Genomic DNA, 19,029 nt, shown 5'->3' on the forward strand with positions numbered 1-19,029 from the left:
AAGTGATGGAGGACAATTCTTAATATCAAAGTTACCAATCTCCACATCCATTCATAGAGATACATCCATCCATACAGACACATAACTTCAAAAAGGCATTCAATTATTATTCTTTGCTACATCTCCACTGTAACATGAAAAACATTTATCATGTTCCACACAGAATAGTTGATACATTCTATCCTCTCCCTTTTGGAATGCTTTGGAGCCTTTTACAATTACCCTCGACAGCCAAGTCCACAGATGTATTTTTCTTGGAAATACACTGAGTTGTTTGTTCCAAGATCAGTAACAAAAGCCCTACATTAAAAAAAAGGAAAAAAAAAAAGTTGGATGAACTTATTTTACAAAGCAAGCAAAAGCTCAGACTTTAGCCTTAAAGTTGCAAGAGATGTTTGCTCTAGGCAATCTTCACTGTCTGAAGAGAGACACTGTGTGTATATGCACAAAGCATAAAAATAATTCTGTGCCATAATTATGTTGAGCTCCATGGGTACTCTGTGATGTAATTAACATCAGGACAAGCTTAAAATCAAAATTATTTAAAACTTAGCATGGTAACTCTGATGCAAAGAGATCAGATTTTTTTCAGCATTTTACAGTATCAGACAAAAACAGTGGACTTCATTTTTAGAATTAATCTTTTTCTGATGGGAAGTCCTCTTCCTGGAGATTCATATAAAAACTGAGTAGAACAAGGCTTAAAATGCCTTATATTTTAATTATTTGTTTGGTTCTTTAATTAGAAGCCAAACAGTCCAAAAGAAATCTAATCTTGCAGTCTGGAATATGGCATTTCTTTAATGTTTGTCCTCCTATCTCTCTCGTTCCCATGAAATGAAACTGAAAGGTACCAAATGTAACACTTTCTCAATGTCTCAACACATAAAAACAGCTGTCAAAATGACAGTATTAGAAATTCAGCAAGACAGAAAGCAGGGTAGGGCATTTGCACAAATGCTAAGAATATCCAAGGTTTTAATGATCCATTCTACCTATTGCTAAGATTTTAAAATGTAAATGGCTTCCCCACAGAGAAGCTATTCCACATCTGCTTGTGGTGCCTACTCACTCCTTTCCTGTGTGCAGCAAACAAACAGGAATGTAGCTACTTGCACAGTAAGTTTTAATTCTATTTCTTCTACTATTTCTTATTAACTAAATGTCATTAAACAGTTAAAAGTGAATTATCAAAATAAACTTTCAGAATTAACAGATAAAATGCGTATAGAACTCAACATTTTTATGCAAGAACTTGCTTGAGCAGGTAGATTACAACCCACCAACTAAATCACAATCAGGAGTCCTCACTGCTAGGTAAGCAGACTACTTTCATGTGGACTTTATAAGCCTGTTTAATAACTGGGGATTTAAACTTGATTCAGTACACTAGCATATATTTTGCAAAATGCTGCAATTAAAATCTGATTCATTTCAGAATACTTGGAAACCACTGGAAAATGCTTTTATTAGTATCATACTACAAATATTTTAAAGGCTATTAAATGAATGTGTGTATTTCAATGGAGAGAAATCTGGAGGAATCTATGGGAAGAAATCTATATAGATTTATTTTCCATTGTAAGTAAGTTCAATAACTTTTCACCTTAAAACAAAAAAACAAAAAAGAAAAAGAAAAAGAGAGATGTGAAAGGGAAGGCTAAATGGGAAGAACTCCAAACTGCACACACTTCTCCAAGCATCAAACCAAACAAGAGGAAGTGGTTCTGCAACCCCATCCACAAAAAGGAATCAAGTCATGCTTCTTGTCTTTTTATTTGCACTTTAGTGAACAAGTTTGAAGGCTTAGACTTTTCTTAGTTTAAGAACTACCCACACTTATATGGAAGTTACTAATTTTAAGTCTCCAACAAAAAGATTATACTTCAAACTCTGTTAAGCTCAGCTGCTTTGTAAAGCAAGACTGGCTATGCTGCTGCAGTAGAGAAATAATCTTCTGGTTAACCAAAAATATTTTACAACATTTTAAGATGGAACTAAATATGGACAAGAGCATAAGAAGTTGATTAAGACAGACCATTATGAGTTCCATTGTTAAGGGCTGGAACAATGTGCATCCTGTATTCTTTAAATTATTCTATGTTTCCCAGAATCTTGGAACGGGTAAGGTTGGAAGGACTTAGAGTGGGTCACCTGGTCAAACCTCCCTGCCCAAGCAGGGTCATCCTAGAGCACAGAGCACAGGATTGTGTCAGACAGTTCTTGAGCACCTCCAGTGATGGAGACTCCATAACCTCTCCACAGTGAAGGAGTTCTTCCTCGTGTTCAGACTGAAGTTCCTGTGCATCAGGGTTTTTTAAAAATGTATTCTCTTTCTACCACACAGTTAGCAATTAGAACTCTTACTGAAACCATTTTTAGTTACCTGAGGAAGTAAGGCTCAAGCAAACATTTTGTTTCCACCAATTGCTCCTCCCAAAAGCAAGCTTTAGAGAGCTGGAGATTTCAGAGTTACAAAGCTCCATTCTAAGGAAAATGGAGAGCTGAGCAGAACAAGTTCAAAAGCACAAGTCTGTTGTCCCACTAGAAACACTGTGCTACCAGTTCAACAATTCCCAGCTCCTTACAGCCTGCTGGCTGACCTGCGCTCACATAGCTCCTTTGTGCTCTCACTGCCTTTGAAGGGCCTTTGCCACTCAAGTTATTTTTCCCCACAGAACATTGGGGGGAACAGAACAAGTTATTTTCCCCAAGAGTGAGCTCATGTGCATGTTGAGATTCAGCACAGTTTGGGATGCAGGACACATCCCTAAGAAACCAGACATTACTTGTTCTCCTGCATATATTTTTCTATTTTACCCTAACAGGATTGCTTTACTTCAAATCAAAGAGCTTTCCAATGATGCCAGAATTTCAGAAGTGGGGTTTCTTTTCCCTTTAGCCTTGACTGCACAAGCCATGCACTATCGCACGCTAGAGGGAGGGAGAGAAAAAATTCAAACATTCCCTGTACTTGGTTCCCAAGATGAGCAGGTTAAGGGCCATCCCATCCAGGCACACAAGCATTTTGAACAAAATGAGTGCATTCTCATGGCATTGCAAGATAAACACACAGACACCATAATGGATTAAAGAGAGGTTTCATTAATAATGGTCCAACTGTGTCCATCAATACATCCACAGAAGTTGAACTATACAGTTAGAAAACAGCTGGTCTAGAATACACCAGTAACTAACAACTTGCAATCTTTTGCAGACAGAAAGGCAGCTGAAAAAATAAAAGAATACTGAATAATCATGACAAAACAATTAGTCTTTATTATCTCATTTTCATTCTAAGTAGTTAAAAAACCCTCTATGAACAACAGAGCTCCAAAGACTGATTTTTATTCAAAATTTATCCTCAACTTCAAAGTGCTTTTCAGTTATTTTTGCAGATTTGGTTAGAGAGAAAGAAAACACATTTCCAGATTCTGCACAGCTTTTAATATTTGGTAAAATTCCAGTGTATGCAGAATTTATGAGAGGGAAGTGGCCTGTGCCTAAGTTTTACTAGCTGAAACAGGGAAGGTAGCTTAATTAAATTTAAAGATATAAATACAGGAACAGTACGGGATGTGAAATTTATAGTGTGGCACTTTTTCCTTATTAGCAGCTCCTCTATACACACTTGTATTGCAGCAAATCTCAAGGAGCCTGCTTTGTGTGAAGTACCTTGTGTTCCCTGCATCTGCCATGGATAGGAGTTACTATGCAAAATTAATATATACTCTCTAATTAATATATACTGAGAACACTAATACTCAGATTAAGATACCCTGCCATGAGCTGCTTGCATGTCCAGAACTTCACAGTATTGACTTATTTTCAAATCCTAGTGTTGAAGATTCAGTGGACAGGCAAAGGGGCACTTTTAAGCCTCACCAAACAAATGCTGAAGTGAAGAAGCTGCAGTTCCACATTAGCCCATGCCATTTCTCTGCTGCCAGGATCCCAGCCCAACCACAAAGTCAGGACTTCTCCCTTCACCACAGCTGCAGGCCACACGTGCCTGTGCAGCTGAGCTGGGCTGTTTCGACGTTCAGCTCGCCACACAGTAACTCTTGTGCTCTTCTCCCCTCCCATAAACAAATGAATGGTGCCCAGAAGCTACACACCAGGGTAGGACCAAAGCAAAAGGGATGAGGCTGTGCAGGTGAGAGTGGCAGAAAAGGGGAGAACAGGGCAGGACCAGGACAGACAGTAGCAAGCTCTGCTTAGGCTGCTATGAGAACACGAGGCAATTCCACCAAATCCCCCTAAGTCTCACAGAACTCATTCTATTTCGACCAATCTATAGGAATTGTAAGGACTATTAATACAGAATTAACACAGAATGGCTTGGGTTGGAAGGGATCTCAAAGATCATTAACTTCCAAACCCCCTGCCATGGGCAGGGCACATTCCACAAGACTCAGTTGCTCAGGGCCCCACCTCACCTTGAACACCTCCAGGGATGGGACATCCAACACTTCCCTGGGCAACCTGGTCCAGTGCTTTCTATTCAAATATAAAGTAGCTTTTAATATTTATCCATTAGAGATTAAAACTATATGTTTTTTAAAATGTTTCAGTGTGTAATTTTATTCTTTTTTCACTTGCTCAACCATATTTTATACGATACCCAATAATCAAATCCTTAGTCTCTCATCTCATGTTGGTCTTCTAAATCTGTTTTAGATCAGTCATCCCTAATGTGAATAAGTATCATGAATAGAAAGGAAGAATTCCTATGGAAATAACGATATATACAAAACAATACATGGACATTATTGAATATTTTTTTAAGATCAATGGCATTGTCCCTCAAAAACCACAAAAGATAAAAATAGCAAGGCTTAATGCTTTTCTTGGTTTTGCAATAAAACTGTACAAAGGGAAAGACTCACAGAATCCAAGAATGCAAGGATCTTAACCTCTTTAAGCTAGTATTGTCCCACAATGCTGCTTGAATTAATTTCATTAACCAAGCAAAAAATAGCAGTATGTTTGATAATATTCATGCTTTTAAATTAAATTAAAGGTTTCCATTTGCCTAAACTGGACAACAAATAACTCATGACTTCCTGATTCAGTTGTCTTGATGGTTGAGCCTTTATTTTTACTGCCACATTTCAAAGGACTTTATTATATGCTATAGTCTGTCCAGACTTCTAAAGGAATTCATCTAGTTGGATATTCAAGTAAATACCCAGCTATATTAGCCAAACCAATTGAAAATGGTTATTGTGTGGGTATACAAACGAGGCAAGTAAAATTTAAGACCAAAAGCAACATCAAAAACTCTGGCAGAAAGAAATTTCTCACTTCTTAATACACTAGAACTCAAGCCCTGATGAATAAAAAAAGGCTTTAAAACATTTCAACTACATGCAGGTATTGAAAGGTGATTGAAAGGCTGCATAACTTAGTTCCTTGTTCTGTCACAAACAGTGACCTCCTCAAAGCCAGTAACCAGGCAGCAGTTTGAAACAAGCCCCGTGCAACGACAATCCTCCAAGAGTTCAATACAAACCAGACTCTGGAGTATCAGTCTGCCCTAAGGGGGAAGGTGACTGTTGCTATTTGCAGCTTCAACAACACAACACTTAACACATTTAACTTTGACAGCTGAAGTTGCCAATAAAGTGTGCTAAAGAAAATGCATTCAGGCCACAAAAATGGAGAAAAGCAAAATGTGTTTGCATCCAGTATGCAAGACAATTATGTGTTATTTATATGTTTCAAATACTAGAGAAAGTAGTATTTATTTCAGGAAAATGGAAAAAGAAAACATTGGTTAATGACAAGCAATAAACTTCTTACGGCAAGCTAAAGAATATAATGCAACAGAATTATATGGGGCTTTGTGTTGCTGTGTAAAAACAGATCCTGCCATCCACAGATGTAACCTGCAGCACCTGAAGAGCCACTGACTGCACTAAGACCTGGGGCAGACAGAAACTTATCCATACCCAAGGAAGCCAAAAATAAAATTTGGAATGAGATAAAGAGCCAACAAAAAACAGGGTATAAAGATTCGGCATCAAGTGGCAAACTATGATAACAGAAACAATGATACATTTTCTGCAATGGCTACTTTATTTCAAGTATTGTTATTGTCAAACTTTAAAAAGAATTTTTAAAAAGTTTGTGACCATATCTGGGCCTTCAAGTGATTGACTCAATTTATATCCAAGCTTAAGCTCAACCTGACTTTTCTGTGCAAACGTATTCTTCCATTGCTTATTATTAGTGTTCTTTTCTGCTAGTTTTGTTTTGGTTTTGGGTAATGTTCTTCTTTTAAATGCTTATTCTTTTCCATAATACTCCTACTGACTATATCCTACTGACTAATTTCAGTTCTATGCCAGCAACATTAACTTTCTTACTGTTCTCCAACTATGACAAAAACTGAAGAGAACAAAGCCACAAGATACTATCTACAGGGGGAAAAAAAAAACCAACAACAAAAAAAACCCCAAAATAAAGCATGTTCATCAGAAGCCTCAACACAGCTCCCCACAGAACAACTGGAGACAATTCTCTCCATCAGGAATCTGTTTTCACATGAAAAACAATCATATGCTTCCAATCTTCATTTCAGACCTTGAGGAATTCATGCCTCTCTGATATGCCACGTAATGTGGCATCTGTGGCACTGACAGTGGGCATGCAATTGCACCTCTCAGAGGAGCACTCAGGAACAGTTAGGCACAGGATTGCTTGTGATTTATTAGGACTGGAGCTTGTCTAAAAAGAGATCACAAGGTGAATTTAAAAGCTGATTAATTAAGATTTGATTCATTAAAAACATGCCACAGAGTTTGTGATCAAAATGCTAGAAGTTGAAACTAAAAACACTTACCTAAACAAAGAGGTAGGAATTATGGCATACTTAGAACTAATTAATTTCACTGAGGCTGTTCAAGATTCAACTCTACAATGACTTCATCAAAATAAAGGCTCTACCCAATTATCACCAATCTGGCCCAATAAAATAATCAGCATGATGTTTAAATGACTATGAGAGCATGATGACTGCACAACACTTAGAATAAAAACAGTTTTTGAAAAATACCTTTTATTATGTTTATCAACAAGAACTGTAAAACAAACACACAATAATCACCAAAGCCAGTATTATCTGTAACATGAAAAAAAATACGTAGATTCCATAATTCTTATGTCAACAAGTTAATACTGTTCTTCAAAACTCTTTGCTAATGCAAAAGCTAACAAGTTCTGGGTTCTCAGTGGCTCCTTAAAGGTTTCCTGACTAATTTCTGCTTAAAATTAAAAAAAATATTTGTAATAGCCAGTGTCACAGTCAACTTCAAGCTAAAATTCAAGCTGAGCTTTTGACTAGTGAATCACGTCAAAGAGTCATTCCTACAAGAATGGTTTCACCCTTATTTCACCTGACTACACCCCCTGAAAACCAAGTAAAATGAAAAGAAAACATGACCACTTAAACAAAGAGGAGATGAATGACCAGAAGAGTAATCATCATTATTCTCGAAAAACTGGGACAGCTTTTTTGCAGTAAAACAAATTGTAGAAAACCAAGACTTTAATTATTTAATTAAGCTGATATATTGCTCAACATGAATAAAAAATTAGGTCATTTTTACTGAATTGCCTATGCAAGACTCAATTGAAGAAATGAAGACCAAGTGGAAGGAACAATCCTTAACAGGAACTACACCTTATCCAAAAGTTTGAAGCAGAAAATGGATGGGAGGCTAGCAATGCCTTTAGCAGAAAGCAAGAAATATTGCTTGAACCCTTTTCAACTCTCCCTTGGCACCAGGTTACACCTATTCTTGGAGAAAAGATAATGGGTATAAATCAGAACAAAGGTCCATCTATGGGGTCATTTTAAGGAAGATTCCAAAGGGGAAAAAAAGAGAAGTAAAGCTACAATATTACCCTTTAAGTGTTTTCACGTTAGTAAATGACACCGTAAAGTTAAGTAGAATTATTCCTGACATCAAGATTCCTGTGATGATCCTGTTCCATGGGGCTAAATAATCAGCCAGGTAACAGGGTAGGGAGGAGAGAAGGTAGGATTGATGACAGCAGGAAGTACGTTCATGAGAAAACTGAAAAGGTATCATGACACTCTAACTTCCTGCATTTTTCCTCCTAATTCTGAAGTGCAATCCACTTTGAGAAGACAAATAAGACAAAATTGAAAAGGCTTTGGTTTTGAACACAGAATAGAATGCATATTTAGATGGGCAAATATTTGCAAATGAATAGAAAGATCATCAACAAAATTATTTGGGCATGTAATTTTGAGGGAAAAGTTGCAAGTACATGAGATTAAATGCACTGCGTGTATTACTACTTTCAGACCATAATGACTTGCTAATGGATTGATTACAAGTTTTTCGTATGCCACAGCTGAAGACTAACTAAATACCCTGTGCACAAAGAAACATCTTGGAAATGCCAGGGAGTGGCACCACTTCTGTTATTATGTCTCTGAAAAGCTCAATAATTGCAGTTCTTCCTGGAAAGAAACAAAATGAGCAGAACCAGAATTTTGTTTGGAAAGAAGTACAAAATGAGATCTGGAAAATGCACCACACAGACTTCACAAGACTCAGCTATTCGTCAAGGACAATACCCTCTTAAGTTTCACTGACTAGATCAGAATATAAAACATTTCAGTTCAAGAGAATGGAAACAAGTAAACACAGGAGTCTATTGCAAGAACACCAAACCTTGCAATAAAAGAAGCAAAAGCAACCAAAGGAGCGAGACAGGAAGAGAGCTGCAGTTGTTGGACCTGAGTTAGCCAACTAGATGCACCAACGGGTGATGCCGAAGCTCTGAAAAGCACCTAGCTAAGGAAAAGTCTATTTTTTCACTAACAGTTTATCAGAGGAGAAAAAGAGAAGGAGAAACAAAGCTGGGCTTTGCTGGGCTCACATGTGAAAAATTTATCACATTCTATTCAAGGAATAAAAATAAAAACTATGTTTTAATCTCTGTTTTGAATTTAAAAACTTACTCTTTCTCAAAACCACTTCCTACTAGAACCATCCTACAATTCACAAAACCCACATACTTCAAAACTAGTAAATAGGAGAGACAAAACTATGAAAATACGTGAAAATTTACATCCCTAAATTCCATAAAGGAGAAGATACCAACATTAGCCTGGACCAAAAATTCTGCTCATCCTAGTACAAAGGCCACAATGCTTAACAGAACTACTCGTCCTTCCTTTTTTTACATTTACTTTCCAGAGAAATTTTTTTTTCTTCCAGAGATAGGTTCTGAATGTTTAGTCTGTGGCTGTGAACATTTTACATATCAAGGACCCCAAATAAAGACTAACAGAACAAACCCAGTATCTTAATTTTTTGTTTTCTTGGATTAATACATAACCCACCTCCTGTCTGACCACAGCAGCCTTTAGTGGTGCAGGGGACAGGCATACAGGACAGTAAAGCAGATTAAATCTGTCTTTGCTACTGGAAAAATGAGTATTCCCCTCTCTCTGGCTTGACACTGCTGACCCCGTTCTGTGTACTTGCTCTGGCACTCACCTGACCACACAATAAGATAATTCAATTTGCTAATCCAAGGGAGGAAGGAGAAAAAAAAAAAGAGCAAAACAAAAAGAAAAGAAACAGTGTTCTCCTGGGTTAGCAGAGTGAATTAACTTCTCATGTACTTTGCAAACTACCAGAGCCACTGCAACAAAGCAGGGCAGCCATGCTGTACCAAACCCAAAGAGAAGGGAGTGACTGGGAATCTCCACACAGAGCCATGAAGACAGGAGAACAACTAGCCAGCCTCTTTAATATCCACCCCACTCCCTTACTTCTCCCCCACAATCTAAGAGCCAGCAGAACACACCTCAATTTCAGTGATGCAGCACTGAGTACATTCCCAAACACCGGTCTCCCTACCTGAAATCTAATTACATTAGCAATCTACTAAAATATGATTCTGGCTTTTATTTGAAACCTCTAGGACAAGCTGGTTTTGACATATGAAAAAAATTATATACATACCAATTTAAAATATAAGGGTTTTTTGAAGGTCAAACACAATTTTAACTAAAAAGATCACTCTACCCACAAATGCACCTGTAGAACAAAGACAGCCTCCCAGCTTTTTGGTGGTAGGGTCAGAGAAACTGAACCACAGAATAGATTTGCAATTTATTTTTGTATTTTTTTGAATGTATAACTGTTCAACAGACATACATGAAGTTGTTTAAGCAACTCTCTTCCCACCCTTATTTGCATGCCTTCTGTTACAGCTGAAGTCACCTAATCACACACTACTTTTCCCCATGACAGCTGCCCCATGGAGTGCCCTAGCTGGACTGTGACCCAGGGAAACATCAGCACGGAGCACTGAAGGAAGCTGCTCTCAGTAGAGCAGTCCCTTGAAAATGCACAGATACACACACGGATCAATACTAGAACGGAAGACACATAGGCCTTTGGTGAGAGCGTTACAAACCTACAGACAATGGAAGGCTCCCACAGGCTCAATCAGCACAGGGAAAATGTGCATTTTAGAGGAGATGCACACATCCAAGCCCAGCTCCCAGCCAGTAGACTTGAAGCTCCATCCCTCAGTCACAAACAACTTCCTTTGCTCAAATTGCAGTCTCTTGGTCACAACACAATCCATTTTTACTACATTATGCATATTCTTCAAACAGAGGGAAGTGCCACTGTGTTCCTTTACAACCTCACAAGTGCTAGAAGCAGAGAGAATTTACTTGTGGAAAACCTCCTATATGCCATATCTCCTATATTCCATATCTGATGCCTCAGTTCAGAATTTTCTAAAGGAAAACCAGAATTTCACAGCTTTTCTTTGCTTTCTAGCTAAAGTAAAAACAATCTGTTGTGTCTCAGTTCCATTCTGCCTGCAAAGCTAAGAAAAGCGGTGCTAACATGGAAACTGTCCTGAATCAAGGAGATACTATGGTATCAATGCACATTAAATACCTTCTCCCTGCAATGCCAAGAACTGGAAATGGTACTGCAAAATCCATTTCTGCAACTTCTCATGCCTTGGGTTTCGTTCCAGGTATTTAACGAAGTTTCCAAGCTCTCACCTACAACCAACATAAGACTTTTCCAATCCATTTTCATAAGCTGGAGCTTTTCTGGCTTGTATGTTATCATCAGACTTTTTAAGAAATTTTGCTTGTCAAGTCCATCACAGCAGATGAAACTCAATACAGAAATAAACCATTGTTTTTTTCAAAAGTCAGATTAGATATGGGAAATAGTCATATGTCAAAACCACTCCCCAAACAATGCACTGTCATGCCGAAGTTGGGTAACAACTTAGAAGGTTTCTCTTCAAAGGAAGAGAAAGAATTCAAAAGAATTAAAGAAAGCATATTAATCTGATCTATTCCAAATAACTTCAAGATTCTTGAGATTTTGACAAAATTCCTTGTATCCCCAGCTGCACTACTCTCTCTATTCAGCCAGCCTTCCTAACCTCTATCAGACAAAGGAGGAAAAAAAAGCCAACCAGAACAGAACATTTACATGAAGGTGAAAAAGTGTTTTAAAAAGTGTTAATCAAAGAATGAAGTGAGATTCTTTGCAGTGTTTATGTTTAACTTTTTCCTCGTTTAATAACGTTGAAAGTTGAGGAGCTTCCATATCAGCAGAGTTTAGCAAGACAGACTTCTCAGCATCTGGACACAAAGTAATTCCTAGAGGAAATTAATCATAGGAAATCACAGCATATGTAATCATGTCTCCTCCGTTCAGTTTACAAAAACTGTCCCATCCCACATATCATTTTGCAGACGCAAGCCCAGGGCCAGAAACGCTGTCACAAAGCATTGAATGGCATTCCAAAGGAGAAAAGATGATCATCGCAGTGCTAGAACAGGCTTTATTCTTTCAAAGTACTTAAATATTTTATGAGTACCTTTGCTTTCACAGGGAAGAAAATAATTTCCTCCAACTGCAGATCAGTGGATGCTATCTAATCTCCTGTCACAATAACGCAATCCTTATGTACACACAACTCATCAGCATCGCATCTACATCTCTTTTTTTTTTTTTTTTTTTATTTCCATCAAGCCGCGAGCACTGATGGGCTAATTGTCGGCTTGTGCTGGAAAGTCGCTCAGCACAGGGCGGCCGGCGGGGCTGGCAGGCAGCGCTCGCCGTGCCCGCCCGGCTCCCGGCTCCCTTCCCCGCTGCCCCGGGGCGCGCCCCCGCCCCGCTCCGCCCCTCCCGCCGCTTCCTCCGCCCGACGCCGCTTTCTGCTCGAAAATCGCCATCGGGTTTTTGTTAGCGCAGTAACCCGTTCGTCCCCACGGCGGGCGCACAAAGTGGGCCCGCCTGCTCCTCGCCGCCGGGGACAAAAACCCTGATTGCATGTTTTTCCCGGGAAGCGCCTGGAAAAAGGAAAAGCTCACGCCTTCGGGAGGATATTTTCGGAAGCAGGGAGACCTGACTCGTCGGCTGGAAATACGCAATACGAGAAAAGGCGAAACCCGCAGATTTTCTCCATCACCCTTTCACAGAAGACGTTATTTTTAGAAGATGGGGGAAACGCCGCATCCCAGACGAAGGACGTCACTGATTTTTAAATCCGGAGAAACACGCTGCCTCCAGCCCCGGGGCAGGCAGTGAAAGAAGGTCACCCCAAAAAAAAATATTAAACCTCTGGAAACGTCTCCGCAGGAACCGCGGAAATCCGCCCGCGGGAGGGGAGGCTGCGCAGCCCCAGGGGTGGGTGTGCCGGGGGCGCCCCGCGGGCGCGAAAGGGCAGGGAGACGCGGGCAGCGGGATCCGGCAGCACCGAATGCCAGATGTGGGATGCCGCCGGCGTCCCGCCTGAGGCGATGCCCCCCGGCACCGGCGATGGCCCGGCGCAGGCGAGGGGAAAGGGAGGCGGGGGCGCGGAGTCAGCTCCGGGCCCGGCGGGGACGGGGGAGGGGGAGCGGGCTGTGCCCACACCGTGCTGCCTCCCCCTCCGCCGGCCGCAGCCCGCCCGGGTCCCGGCGGGCGGGCACCTCCGGACACAATAGGCACCGGGCGGACCGCGGCCCCTCTCCCCGCCACGACTCCCGCCCGACCCGCAGCCCAGGGCGGCGGCGGCAGCAGCATCATCCTCACTCACCCCTCCAAGGAGGCTCGCGCGCCGGGGAGGGGCCGTCGCTAGCGGGTGCTCAGCGGGCCGGCATCCCGCGGGATGCGGGAGCGAGGGCGGAGCGCTCGGTGTCCCTCTGGCAACGGCCCCGGCGTTATTCCCTGCACATAGCGGCGGCTAACGGCACCGCGGCACCGCGCCGCTCTGCGCACGCGCCGGGGCCCGGCGGCGGCGGGGCCGCGTGCGCCTGCGCCGCCCGCAGACAATAGCGCTCCCCGGGGCTGCGGGCGCTCCCCGCGCGGGCGATGGCGGGAGGTAAACGGTGCTTCCCGCTCCGATCCGCCCCGGCCGTGGCGGGACCGGCGCTGAGCCCGCCGCAGGCCCGAGGGCGTAGGCGGACGGGCTGTGATGTGCGCAGGCGCGACTGCGGCCGGGATCCACAACAAAGGGGAGACGGGTTGCGGCGACCACCCTTTCCCGGTTGCCGGGGGTGGGCGGTGGGCGGGGACTCTGCCTCCGGCGGCGCGGTGCATGCCGGGACTTGTAGTCCCGGCGGCGGCATTCCCGCCATCGGGAAGCGCCACGGATTCCTGGCGTGGCTAGTCTCAGCTGCGGCGGCCGACGGCAACGGTCGGCCACCAGGAGCCGGAGAGATCCCCGCAGGTGGCTCCTCCGAGAGCCCAACGCGGGAAGGTAGAACGGGCGGAACTACCGTCCCCCAGCCTCGCCGCGGGGAGCCCCCGGTGCCGGCGCACAGCGCCGGCTGCTCCCCGGCGGCCAGCGGCGTCCCGATGCGGGAGCCCCGCGGGGAGCGCGCCCTGGAGGAGTCCCTGGAGCGGTACCAGAGGCGCCTCCGAGGTGAGCGGCACGGGCGCGGGGTGAGGGCGCCCGGGTGTGTGGCTGCCCCCGCCCCGCGGAGCGCCCCGGCCGGGCTGGGACGGGCGCGCAGCAGGGAAGTTGTGTCGGGCTGTCCCCACAGCCGATGGCGGGCGCCGTTCTTGCCGTGACACGCTCGCGTCTGACCGTAACGCGGCTCGGGCAGGACCGCTGCTGCTCCGGGGGCGGTTCTGGTTCGTGTGAGGGTTTTGGCCATCGGATTCTAGTTGTGGTAAAGTCAGGGTACAAATGGATTCTGATGCGCGTGGTTGTTTCCCGTGTCAGCGAGTGGTTTCATACGTGCCGCTTTGTCCAAGAAGCGCGGTGTATAGCCCGACAGAGAGCTCCTGAACCTGTCACCCTGACACCTGGGCTTGCCTGCCTTCAGGCTGTCACTGGCTGGGCAAGCTAAATGTCCGAATTCGGAAGAAAGCCAGCGGATGGTTTGTGGCTATGCGATTCTGAAGAAAGCCAGCGGATAGTCTGTGGGTATGCGAACCTCCTGGTGCGAAAAGTTCTGTTCCGAGCACAGCACCCCCACACGGCCTGTTGGGATGTTTCCTGTGCCATGGGAAACAACGTAGCCAAAAGAAGAAAGAAACAAGGATAAAACAATGGAAACATTTTCAAATAGCTACTTGATACTCGATTCTCAGCAAATATTTTTTTACTTCCTTTTCGAAGCAGCGTCAGTTCGTTACATTAGCGATAGATTTCTTTTGTTCCAAGATAGAACTTTGAGGAATGATTCCTGTTTACTTTTCCTGTAGATGAAATGGGCATGGTAATGCTACCTGACACTTGCAGGTAACAGTCATTGCAGAACAGTTAGGCTGACAAATATCAGGGCTGTTTAACTGTGTGTGAGACTGTTAGAGCTGACCATATCTAATGGATACACTGGATGCATGTATTCCCTTCATACATTTTATTTTATTTTCATTTTATCTTTTTCTGACTGGATCCTCTTACACTGAATCTGTTATATTTGTTAAATAATTTCATAACCTGAATTTCTGGTGAGCCTTTCCCCATTACATTCTTGGAAACAATAATTTTCTTTTCATACGATGCCAAGGTAGTTTTGATTTCATATATCTGAGGGCGCCTCTCATGAAGAAATAAATATGATGATGCACAAACAACCCCAATACAGGGGCAATATAACCTAAATTTCATTGTGTTTCTCAAAGTAAAAAAACCTCTTTTTTTCTCAGTGATGTACAATTTTTAACTCCTTAGAGCTGTAAAGCATTTCCCACATCATTACTAGCAGTGTTAGGAATTTACTGTAGGATAAATAGGTCATCAAAATTGTCAAACCTAATGCTTTACCTATTTCTCTTATATTGTTATACAGCTTGAGATTTTTCTCCCCATTGGATGACCCTGTCATCCAGATTCTGCAATTTTAGGTGGCATGCTTTGGGCATTATTTAATGTTTTGAAAAACAGTATTCTTAACCTGCCTGTAATGCTTAACATTATCTGGAGGCAGGCTGAGCTCATGGCAACAGATTTTCTCCACCCATGCTGGACACCAGAAGAATCACTTTACAGCCTTACTCAGTTTGATGGAAAGGTGCTTAAGTTCTCAAAGACCAACTGATTATTTCAGTGCAGTGTCCTTTATTGCAAAATGAAATGCCTCAGCAGACAGGGAGCCTGAGTGTTCAGTAAACTGAGTCTGGTGGCCTTAGAGCTCAACAGAGAGGTTTTGATAAGTAACAGAGGTTCTATAATGTAGCTTTTCCTGACCTTGTATAATGAAAGTCTTTAATGCTATGTGTAGTACTAAGTTAAGAGTATGGTATTTGTACAGTTGGGGTTATTAGGTTACTGTGTAAACTTACATATAATTGAGATGATTTCAAATGTACCTTAAAAACTTTAGGAGATAATATTTCTAATAAGAAGTTCTCAAGGGAGTAGAAGTATTTTGTAAATAAGTGGTGAGCTGCTGTATTCATATTAATAACTGAAAATTGACAGGCATAATGTGAATGTCCAATGGGCCTTCTACTGCACCACTGCCAAGGGCAGAGCATGATGCCTTCCTGTGACTTTCCCTTGTTATCCTAACAGCAGTAAGTTGAGAAGACTATGTAGAGTCCAGTTCTTTGTTTTGAGCATATTTCTGGTTTCTTGAACAGAGAACTATCAGCTCATATTTTTTTATGTTGAGTTTTCTGCCTCTTCAGTAAAGAGCACTGGCTCACTGTTGGACCCGAGACAGTGAAAGAGCAGGAGCACAGGAGGGGCAAACAATCCTTTTTAGGATTGTTACTGAGCCTGATACACTTGTCTACCTCAAGTCTGTCTTAGGATATTGTGGAAAATACATTCTGTATTCCACTGCATTGCTGAGTGCAGTGTCCTACATAATTTCAGAGAATGGAGATGAAACCCTAAGAAAAACAGATGACAAGATAAGATTTTTCTGAATAAAGTTGCATTTTATGGCTGTTTTATATGGTTCCAAAAATAAAACAGGAGAGATGGGAAGTCAAAGCCATCTTAGGAAAAGTGAGTATGTGGCCCAGTTTCCATCACTACAAGTTAGCTGTCACACTGAAGCAGCTTAGAATTACATTCTTAATGTTTTTTTGCTTAGGCCTTTTATTTTTATTTGGCAGATGTTTCTAGGCATTCTTCTGAATATAAAATGTGCTTTTAAAGGTGGGGAATCTGCCACAAGGAACTTGGCAATGAGGTTTTCACATGTGAGAGTTTCTAGAACTTAGGCAAATACTTAATGCTCTGCAGAAAGGCCTGGTATAGGAACTTGTGAAAATGACTACTGCAGCTGTGCTTTTAAAGATGATAACTTGGTTAAAGTTATGCTGAAAAATATCTATTTCTCATAAAAAAAGAGACCAAGAAACTAAATCAGAAGGATTTATTATTTGGGAACAGCATTTCACACATCTTGGGATATTCTGAGGCCTGACTAATAAACAGCCTGGTATTGCTCATTGCTGTGTGTAAAATCCTAGCAGCAGGTAGTGATAGACAAGATACTTTTAGTCTCAAAACTGCCATATAGTGTGTTACTTCCACAGTAACATGCCTGTGTTTAGCAGCCAAGAAAGAAGAAGAGCTGGATGTCAGAATGGGAAGTAAAGTTCCAAGATGTGCTAAATACAAAAAACCCTATAACCAAATTCTCAGTTTCCATATTTTTCAGCACTTACTTGACTGAAAAGATATATGGTATAATATTTTAGGTTTTTAGCTGTCAATGGAAGCAAATGTTGATCTTATTTTGGACAGGAAAGTTTTCTTTAAATGGCTATAATCTTTCTGCTTTCACTAGTGTGTCTAATTGTCTGTTTTGTCAGTTACTGTTTCACAAAAATTCTGCAGGGTTTTTTAAGACCTAAAGAATCAGTGTAATTCCTTCTCTAATTTTCTAAGCTGTTTGCTGATTGGGAACCATAATGGGAAGTGATGCTTTTTGTTGACTTTATAGCCAGTAACTTCATGTTCTTGTAGGCGTTATTAGAACCGGACTGTTAGGTTTGGGTGACAACTTTTTCATAGAGTTGCCATTTGTTTTCTTCAATTTATGCTGCTTAATGGTTCTACCAGCTGGAGTTATTTTCCATGTCTTTCAGGCAATTCTGTTGTTTTGGATGATTGATTCTTTTGCTCCCAGAGTATTTTCTATGGCATTTCCGAGGCATGAATGAGGTAGCTTTGGTGCTTTCATTTAAAGGAGTACTCTTTAAAAAAAGAGCTCTGTGCAGTCAGTGCCTGAGAAAACATCTCTTGTTTAGGCAATGCTAACTGACTCAATGCCGTCTGGATTGTTTTCCTGTCAAATTGTTGTTACACTGATTTTTCTTTTTTAATGTATTGAGTTTGATCCATCAGATTTGGGTGCTAGCTTGTCATTTTTCCTAATCATCTCAGATCCTTTGAACACTGAAAACCAAAGGGCTTAATAGCAATTTGTTTTGGTTTTTTTTTTGAAGTTTCAATCCATATGAGTCCAAATTCAATTATATCATCAGCTGTTCCAATAGGAAATAGCACTTCAATGATGTTTTAGCATAGAACAGGAATACATGTTTGGATTTTATTTGTAGGGTCTTGTTCAGACATCGAAAAGACAGGTGCTGATTGATTTTGATATGCAAATCATAGTGCTGCATGTGAGCAGGTTTTGAAGTATGTTTTCACTTGAGGCCATGTTTCTATAAAATATACTATTACAGGAGTAGCTTAACTGAAACAGTTAGATGGAATTGGAGAGACTTAAAAATTAATTGCTTCTGAATTCATTAAAAAATTAATCATGTTCTTTGTTGTCCTGTAGTTCGCATCCACAGTGGTTTTTTAAAAATTTCTTTTCTATTTAAAAAGAATATTTTTACATTGTAAGAAACAACAAACATAGTCTTTCCACTTCTTGGTATACTGTCTTTTATCCTAATGCCCAAAATTATGTTCCTTACTTTGGAAATAAAAAAAATACTGTAATGTATTTATTCCCGTTTAAGCATCCAGTTCAACTCTTACTACTCTTACTGAAGTAGGTGTTGGATCCTCTTGCATGTGGTGAATGACACACATGCCATTGTGTAAAGCCACACATGTAATGCCACACCACTGGGATCTCCTAATTCCCAATTCCCCAGTGGAGAGTGTTTTTTCTATGACAGCAACATTAGTAATCTGGAAATAGGCAAGATTGTAAGAAATTTAAGGAAGTATTTGATGACGCTTTCCAGAATATGGCGACATTATTTCAGAGGCAGGAAAGTGTTGTCATAAAAAAAATTGGCATCAGTGTGCCATTGATAATGGTTTTATTGTGTTTCACTACTACTGGCCTGTATGTTTATGGGGAAAGAGGACAGAGTGCAAGAAGATCTCTGTTATCTTTGTGGATGAAGCAATAGCTTGGAGTTCAGAAGCTGTAATACTACAAAGAGAGAGAAGTTCTGGGAAAACCAGTTTATATGGGCTTGGTTGGTTCTGGATTGTTCTGTTGTTTGTCCCTTGGCAGGAGAGCAAATACTGGTACTCAGGGGTTCTCTGGCAGACATCTGCAGGGAATGG

The 19,029-nt window shown here is 41.5% G+C and overlaps 2 protein-coding genes across 13 annotated transcripts in view; one reads left to right on the plus strand and one right to left on the minus strand.

Annotated features, from left to right (window-relative positions):
• The window catches only part of CEP170 (centrosomal protein 170), a 94,454-nt gene extending 81,196 nt beyond the window's left edge, over positions 1-13,258 (minus strand). For all 7 annotated transcript variants that reach the window (XM_074537257.1, XM_074537256.1, XM_074537255.1 and 4 more), the window contains exon 1: positions 13,117-13,258. The gene's annotated coding sequence lies outside the window, so the exon portion shown is untranslated. The remainder of the gene's footprint in view (positions 1-13,116) is intronic.
• The window catches only part of SDCCAG8 (SHH signaling and ciliogenesis regulator SDCCAG8), a 106,574-nt gene continuing 99,780 nt past the window's right edge, over positions 12,236-19,029 (plus strand). For 2 of the 6 annotated variants that reach the window (XR_001332890.3, XM_026795116.2), the window contains exon 1: positions 13,352-13,944. Coding sequence is in view for 4 of the 6 variants with exons in the window: in XM_026795116.2 (XP_026650917.2) it covers positions 13,392-13,944 (553 nt within the window). In the remaining 2 variants the exon portion in view is untranslated. Of the gene's footprint in view, positions 12,726-13,268; positions 13,945-19,029 lie in introns of those variants that run through there. The other 4 variants (XM_026795117.2, XM_014268954.3, XM_074537260.1 and 1 more) reach the window with 4 other exon arrangements.

This window comes from Zonotrichia albicollis, chromosome 3 (assembly GCF_047830755.1).
Source record: "Zonotrichia albicollis isolate bZonAlb1 chromosome 3, bZonAlb1.hap1, whole genome shotgun sequence".
Taxonomy (NCBI): Eukaryota; Metazoa; Chordata; class Aves; order Passeriformes; family Passerellidae; genus Zonotrichia; species Zonotrichia albicollis.